The 8,807-nt window shown below is 52.2% G+C and overlaps 1 protein-coding gene across 1 annotated transcript; it reads left to right on the top strand.

Annotated features, from left to right (window-relative positions):
• The first annotated feature begins 1,581 nt into the window (after positions 1–1,581).
• Positions 1,582–8,604, top strand: ZBTB12 (zinc finger and BTB domain containing 12). Its single transcript, XM_064700942.1, has 3 exons — positions 1,582–2,089; positions 6,117–6,293; positions 7,869–8,604. The coding sequence occupies exons 1-3, from the start codon at positions 1,790–1,792 to the stop codon at positions 8,577–8,579; spliced, it is 1,188 nt and encodes a 395-aa protein (XP_064557012.1). The 5' UTR covers positions 1,582–1,789; the 3' UTR covers positions 8,580–8,604.
• Positions 8,605–8,807: the final 203 nt, after the last annotated feature.

Genomic DNA, 8,807 nt, shown 5'->3' with positions numbered 1-8,807 from the left:
GTAACTCCCAGTGACCCCCCAGTGGCTCCCAGTAACTCCCAGTGCTCCCAGTAACCCCTCAGGGACCCTCCCAGTGCTCCCAGTAACCCCCATACACCTTTCCAGTGCCCCCCAGTCTCCCCTCCCAGTCCATCCCAGTCCCTCCCAGTCCCTCCCAGTTCCCTCCCAGTGCCCCCAATCCCTTCCAAACTCACTCCCAGTCCCTCCCAGTACCTCCCAGTTCCTATAATTGCACTCCCAGTCCTCTCAGTCCCCATAACAGTCCTTGATGCCCAACTCCCCTCCCAGTTCCCCCAGTCCCTCCCAGTCCACTCCCATTCTGTCCCAGTCCTAAACTCCCCCTGCCAAACCCATATCCTGCTCCCAGTCCCTCCCAGTCTCCATAACTCCCATCCCGGTCCTCCCAGTCCATCCCAGTCCTCCCAGTCCATAACTCCGCTCCCAGTCCCTCCAGTCCCTCCCAGTATCCATAACTTCCCTCCCAGTCCCCCCCAGTCCCTCCCAGTCCCTCCCAGTGCCCATAACTCCCCTCCCAGTCCCTCCCAGTCCATCCCAGTCCCCATAACTCCCATCCCAGTGCCTCCCAGTCCCTCCCAGTCCCCATAACTCCCCTCCCAGTGTCCATATCCTTGCTCCCAGTCTCTCCCAGTCCCTCCCAGTACCCATAACTCCCCTCCCAGTCCCTCCCAGTCCCCATATCCTTGCTCCCAGTCCCTCCCAGTCCCTCCCAGTGCCCATAACTTCCCTCCCAGTCCCTCCCAGTCCTTCCCAGTCCCTCCCAGTCCCTCCCAGTCCCTCCCAGTGCCCATAACTCCACTCCCAGTTGCTCCCAGTCCCCATATCCTTGCTCCCAGTCCCTCCCAGTGCCCATAACTCCACTCCCAGTCCCTCTCAGTCCTTCCCAGTATCCATAACTTCCCTCCCAGTCCCTCCCAGTCCATCCCAGTATCCATAACTCCACTCCCAGTCCCTCCCAGTCCCCATATCCTTGCTCCCAGTCCCTCCCAGTCCCTCCCAGTCCCTCCCAGTGCCCATAACTCCCCTCCCAGTCCCTCCCAGTCCCTCCCAGTCCCTCCCAGTACCCATAACTTCCCTCCCAGTCCCTCCCAGTCCCTCCCAGTGCCCATAACTCCCCTCCCAGTCCCTCCCAGTCCCCATATCCTTGCTCCCAGTCCCTCCCAGTGCCCATAACTCCCCTCCCAGTCCCTCCCAGTCCATCCCAGTCCCCATTACTCCTCTCCCAGTCCTTCCCAGTGCCCATAACTCCCCTCCCAGTCCCTCCCAGTCCCCATATCCTTGCTCCCAGTCCATCCCAGTATCCATAACTCCACTCCCAATCCCTCCCAGTCCATCCCAGTCCGTCCCAGTGCCCATAGCTTCCCTCCCAGTCCCTCCCAGTCCTCCCAGTCCCTCCCAGTCCATCCCAGTCCTCATAGCTCCTCTCCCAGTCCCTCCCAGTCCCCCCCAGTCTCATCCATCTCCTCTCCCAGTCGCCTCCAGTCCCTCCCAGTCCCCATACCCTTGCTCCCAGTCCCTCCCAGTATCCATAACTCCCCTCCCAGTCCCCCCCAGTCCCTCCCAGTCCCTCCCAGTCCCCATAACTCCAGTCCCAGTATCCATAACTCCCCTCCCAGTCCCTCCCAGTCCCTCCCAGTCCCCATAACTCCCCTCCCAGTCCCTCCCAGTCCCTCCCAGTCCCCATAACTCCCCTCCCAGTCCATCCCAGTCCCTCCCAGTCCCCATAACTCCCCTCCCAGTGCCCCCCAGCACCCACATCCCCGTTCCCGCCATGTCGTCGTGCGCGGAGCTGCTCCGTTTCCAGCTGCCGGGCCACGAGGCGGCGGCGCTGCGCTCGATGACGCGGCTCCGCGCCGAGGAGCGTTTCTGCGACGTGACCATCGTGGCGCGGAGCCTGCGCTTCCGCGGCCACCGCGTCATCCTGGCGGCCTGCTCGCCCTTCCTGCGCGACCAGTTCCTGCTGAACCCCGCCGCCGAGCTGCGCGTGTCGCTGGCGCACAGCGCGCGCGTGCTGGCCGACCTGCTGCTCTCCTGCTACACCGGGGCGCTCGAGTTCGCCGGCAGGGACCTGGTAATTAATTTAATTTAATTTAATTGGGGTTAAATCCTGATATTATTGCCCAATGGGACGGGCTGTGCGTGTCACTGGCACCCGCGTGCTGGCCGACCTGCTGCTCTCCTGCTACACCGGGGCGCTGGAGTTCGCTGGCAGGGACCTGGTAATTAATTTAATTTAATTTAATTTAATTTAATTTAATTGGGGTTAAATCGTGATATTGCTAAATGGGACGGGCAGCGCACAGCGCCCGCGTGCTGGCCGACCTGCTGCTCTCCTGCTACACCGGGGCGCTCGAGTTCGCCGGCAGGGACCTGGTAATTAATTTAATTTAATTTGATTTAATTGGGGTTAAATTGCAATGTTGTCAAATGAGACGGGCTGTGCGTGTCACTGGCACACAGCGCCCGCGTGCTGGCCGACCTGCTGCTCTCCTGCTACACCGGGGCGCTCGAGTTCGCCGGCAGGGACCTGGTAATTAATTTAATTTAATTTAATTTAATTGGGGTTGAATCCCGGTATTGCCAAATGGGCTGTGCACAGCGCCCGCGTGCTGGCCGACCTGCTGCTCTCCTGCTACACCGGGGCGCTCGAGTTCGCTGGCAGGGATCTGGTAATTAATTTAACTTAATTTAATTTGATTTAATTGGGGTTAAATCGCAATATTGTCAAATGGGACGGGCAGCTCACAGCGCCCGCGTGCTGGCCGACCTGCTGCTCTCCTGCTACACCGGGGCGCTGGAGTTCGCTGGCAGGGACCTGGTAATTAATTTAATTTAATTTAATTTAATTTAATTGGGGTTAAATCGCGGTACTGTGAAATGGGGCTGTGCACAGCGCCCGCATGCTGGCCGACCTGCTGCTCTCCTGCTACACCGGGGCACTGGAGTTCGCAGTAATTAATTTAATTTAATTTGATTTAATTGGGATTAATTTAATTGAATTTAATTTGATTTAATTGGGATTAAATCGCAATATTGTCAAATGGGACGGGCTGTGCACAGCGCCCACGTGCTGGCCGACCTGCTGCTCTCCTGCTACACCGGGGCGCTGGAGTTCGCTGGCAGGGACCTGGTAATTAATTTAATTTAATTTAATTTAATTTGATTTAATTGGGGTTAAATCGATAATCGTTAAATCGTGCTGGCCGACCTGCTGCTCTCCTGCTACACCGGGGCGCTGGAGTTCGCTGGCAGGGACCTGGTAATTAATTTAATTTAATTTGATTTAACTTAATTTAATTGGGGTTAAATCAATAATCGTTAAATCGTGCTGGCCGACCTGCTGCTCTCCTGCTACACCGGGGCGTTGGAGTTCGCTGGCAGGGACCTGGTAATTAATTTAATTTAATTTGATTTAATTAATTTAATTTAATTTAATTTAATTTAATTGGGGTTAAATCGCGGTATTGCCAAATGGGATGGGCAGCGCACAGCGCCCGCGTGCTGGCCGACCTGCTGCTCTCCTGCTACACCGGGGCGCTGGAGTTCGCTGGCAGGGACCTGGTAATTAATTTAATTTAATTTAATTGGGGTTAAATCGATAATCGTTAAATCGTGCTGGCCGACCTGCTGCTCTCCTGCTACACCGGGGCGCTCGAGTTCGCCGGCAGGGACCTGGTAATTTGTCATTAATTTAATTTAATTTAATTGGGATTAATTTAATTTAATTTGATTTAATTTAATTGGGGTTAAATCGCGATATCGCCAAGTGGGGCAGCGCACAGCGCCCGCGTGCTGGCCGACCTGCTGCTCTCCTGCTACACCGGGGCCCTCGAGTTTGCTGGCAGGGACCTGGTAATTAATTTAATTTAATTTGATTTAATTTAATTGGGGTTAAATCACGATATTGTCAAATGGGATGGGCTGTGCGTGTCACTGGCACCCGCGTGCTGGCCGACCTGCTGCTCTCCTGCTACACCGGGGCGCTCGAGTTCGCCGGCAGGGACCTGGTAATTAATTTAATTTAATTTAATTTAATTTAATTTGATTTAATTGGGGTTAAATCGATAATCGTTAAATCGTGCTGGCCGACCTGCTGCTCTCCTGCTACACCGGGGCGCTGGAGTTTGCTGGCAGGGATCTGGTAATTAATTTAATTTAATTTGATTTAATTTAATTTAATTTGATTTAATTGGGGTTAAATCGATAATCGTTAAATCGTGCTGGCCGACCTGCTGCTCTCCTGCTACACCGGCGCCCTCGAGTTCGCCGGCAGGGATTTGGTAAATGGTTAATTTAATTTAAAAAAATTTTTAAATTTTTAATTGGAGTTAAATACCAAAATATTGGAGTCAAATACCAATGTATTGGGATTAAATACCAAAATATTGGAGTTAAATATCAATATATTGGAGTTAAATATCAATATATTGGAGTTAAATCCCATTGGCACTCCTGGCACAGACCCAGGATAACCAACCCGGGATAACCAACCCGGGATAACCAACCCGGGATAACCAACCCCGGATAACCAACCCGGGATAACCAACCCCGGATAACCAACACAGGATAACCAACCTGGGATAACCAACCCAGGATAACCAACACAGGATAACCAACACAGGATAACCAACCCCGGATAACCAACCCCGGATAACCAACACAGGATAACCAACACAGGATAACCAACCCGGGATAACCAACACAGGATAACCAACACAGGATAACCAACCCGGGATAACCAACCCGGGATAACCAACCCCGGATAACCAACCCCGAATAACCAACCCCGAATAACCAACCCCGAATAACCAACCCCGAATAACCAACCCCGAATAACCAACCCCGAATAACCAACCCCGAATAACCAACCCCGAATAACCAACCCCGGATAACCAACCCCGGATAACCAACCCGGGATAACCAACCCCGGATAACCAACACAGGATAACCAACCCCGGATAACCAACCCGGGATAACCAACACAGGATAACCAACCCGGGATAACCAACCCGGGATAACCAACCCGGGATAACCAACCCCGGATAACCAACCTGGGATAACCAACCCAGGATAACCAACCCGGGATAACCAACCCCGGATAACCAACACAGGATAACCAACCCCGGATAACCAACCCGGGATAACCAACCCGGGATAACCAACACAGGATAACCAACACGGGATAACCAACCTGGGATAACCAACCCGGGATAACCAACACAGGATAACCAACACGGGATAACCAACCCCGGATAACCAACCTGGGATAACCAACAGAGGATAACCAACCTGGGATAACCAACCCCGGATAACCAACACAGGATAACCCACATGGGATAACAGACCCGGGATAACCAACCCCGGATAACCCACATGGGATAACCGACACTGGATAACAGACCCGGGATAACCAACCCCGGATAACCAACCCCGGGATAACCAACCCCGGATAACCAACACAGGATAACCAACCCCGGATAACCAACCCCGGATAACCAACCCGGGATAACCAACCCCGGATAACCAACCCGGGATAACCAACCCGGGATAACCAACCCAGGATAACCAACCCCGGATAACCAACCCCGGATAACCAACCCCGGATAACCAACCCGGGATAACCAACCAGGGATAACCAACCCGGGATAACCGACCCGGGATAACCAACCCCGGATAACCAACCCCGGATAACCAACCCGGGATAACCAACCCGGGATAACCAACCCCGGATAACCAACCCCGGATAACCAACCTGGGATAACCAACCTGGGATAACCAACCCAGGATAACCAACACAGGATAACCAACACAGGATAACCGACCTGGGATAACAGACCAGGGATAACCAACCCGGGATAACCAACCTGGGATAACCAACCCGGGATAACAGACCTGGGATAACCAACCCGGGATGACCCACATGGGATAACCGACACTGGATAACTGATCAGGGATAACCAACCCGGGATAACCAACCTGGGATAACAGACCAGGGATAACCGAGCCAGGATAACTGACCAGGGATAACAGACCCGGGATAACCAACCCCGGATAACCAACCCCGGCTAACTCATCCCCGTTTCCCCTCCCGCCCCCAGGTGAATTACCTGACGGCCGCCAGCTACCTGCAGATGGAGCACGTGGTGGAGCGGTGCCGGGGGGCGCTGGCCCGGTTCATCCAGCCCTCGCCCACCGCCCCGGTGCCGCCCCCCAAGAACGAGGAGGACGAGGATGAGGAGGACGAGGAGGACACGACCGACGTTTGCATCGTCAAGGTGGGTGCGGGGTGGATGAAGGCAGGGCCTGGTGGTGAGTTGGGGGTTTGGGGGGAAAAATGTAAAAAAAAATGCAAAAAACCCCGTGAAAATCGGCTAAAATAGGTGAAAATCCCATTAAAAATGCCAAAATCCCATGAAAGTGCAGGGCGGGGTCGTGAGTGAGGTTTTGGGGGGAAAAAATGTAAAAAGAATGGAAAAAGCCCCTGTGAAAATCGGCTAAAATAGGTGAAAATAAAATGCGTTAAAATCCATTAAAAAATGCAAAAATAAGTAAAATCCATAAAAAATGCCAAAATCCCATGAAAGTGCCCGAAATCCCACGAATCCCAAAGGCAGGGTGGTCAAGCAGCTGCGCAATGTAAAAAAATACAAAAAATACCCTAAAAAAAATTCAGATTAAAAATAGGTAAATCCCACAGAAAATATGAAATCTATAAAAACCTGATAAATCACTGCTGTGATTGGGTTTTGGGGAGAAAAACCCAAAAAATGCAAAAAAATGGATATTCTCACAATTTTTTACAGAGACTCATATTTATAAGGCTTTAATCATATTGATAAGGCTTTAATCACATTGATAAGCCTTTAATCATATTTTTAAGGCTTTAATCACATTGATAAGGCTTTAATTACATTGATAAGGCTTTAATCATGTTTACAATGTTTTAATCACATTGATAAGCCTTTAATCATATTTTTAAGGCTTTAATCATATTGATAAAGCTTTAATCCTGTTGATGAGCCTTTAATCCTATTGATAAGGTGTTAATCATATTGATAAGGGTTTAATTGCATTGGAAAGGCTTTGATCATATTGATAAGGCTTTAATCATGCTTTAATCCTATTGATAAGCCTTTAATTATTAATAAGGCTTTAATCATATTGAGAAGGCTTTAATCATGTTTTAATCATATTGATAAGGCTTTAATTATACTGATAAGGCTTTAATCGTGTTGATAACACTTTAATCATACCGATAAGTCGTTAATCACTTTGATAAGACTTTAATCATACTTTAGTCACTTTGATAAGGCTTTAATTGCATTGATAAGGGTTAACCACACTGATAAGGGTTAACCACACTGATAATGCATTAATCACACTGATAAGGATTAACCACTTTGATAAAGCATTAATTACATTGATAAGGGTTTACCACTGATAAGGGTTAACCACACTGATAAAGCATTAATCACTGATAAGGGTTAACCACACTGATAATGGTTTAACCACACTGATAAAGCATTAATCACTGATAAGGGTTAACCACACTGATAAGGGTTAACCACACTGATAAGGCATTAATCACTGATAAGGGTTAACCACACTGATAAAGCATTAATCACTGATAAGGGTTAACCACACTGATAAGGGTTAACCACACTGATAAGGGTTTAACCACACTGATAAGGGTTAATCACACTGATAAGGGTTAACCACACTGATAAGGGTTAACCACACTGATAAGGCATTAATCACTGATAAGGGTTAACCACACTGATAAGGGTTAACCACACTGATAAGGGTTAACCACCCTGATAACCCTTTCCTGCCCCATCTCCCCCCCCAAGGTGGAGCCGGCCACGCGGCGCCGGGGCCGGAGGTGGCCGGCGGTGGCCGCCAGCGAGGTGGCGGCGAGCCAAGGTCCGGCCGGAGTGACCGCCGTGGTGGCCGCCACGCCGGACAACGCCACGGCACAGCAGCTCGGGGTGGTCAAGGCCTGCTACAGCCTGGCCGAGGACGCCGAGGGCGAGGGCTTGGTCATCTTCCCCGGAGGTGGCAACACCACGGTGGCCACCAGCGAGGAACCGCCGGGCGGCCAAGGAGCCGTGGGCACCTCGAGCACCACCACACCCACCCCATCATCATCATCATCCTCGTCATCATCATCGTCCTCGTCGCGCTGTGGGAAGTGCGGGGAGAGCTTCCAGGGCGTGGAGAAGCTGGTGTTCCACATGCGGGCGCAGCACTTCGTGTTCATGTGCCCGCGCTGCGGCAAGCAGTTCAACCACAGCTCCAACCTGAACCGGCACATGAACGTGCACCGCGGCGTGAAGTCGCACGGCTGCGGCGTCTGCGGCAAGAGCTTCACGCAGAAGTCGACGCTGCACGACCACCTGAACCTGCACAGCGGCGCGCGGCCCTACCGCTGCTCCTACTGCGACGTGCGCTTCGCCCACAAGCCGGCCATCCGGCGGCACCTCAAGGAGCAGCACGGCAAGACCACGGCGCAGAACGTGCTGGAAGCGGGCGGGGCCGAGGGGGGCGTGGTCATGCGTTGATGTTGGGGAGGGGGGAGGGCCCAGTGGGTGGGGGGGTGGGGGGGGTGGGGGTGGGGCGGTGGTTGGGGGGGTGCTGGGTTCTCTCCCGGGGGTGGTGGGGGTGGGGGGTGGAGGGGGGGCAGTGAGGGGGTGGAGTGACCATGGAGTGACCACAGAGTGACCACCAGAGTGGCACAAAGCGATCTCAAAGTGGCACAATGTGGGACAAAGTGACCCCAAAGTGGGACA

The sequence above is a fragment of the Zonotrichia leucophrys genome, unplaced genomic scaffold, assembly GCF_028769735.1.
Source record: "Zonotrichia leucophrys gambelii isolate GWCS_2022_RI unplaced genomic scaffold, RI_Zleu_2.0 Scaffold_278_67728, whole genome shotgun sequence".
Lineage (NCBI taxonomy): Eukaryota > Metazoa > Chordata > Aves > Passeriformes > Passerellidae > Zonotrichia > Zonotrichia leucophrys.
This window is presented reverse-complemented; position numbering and strand designations above follow the sequence as displayed.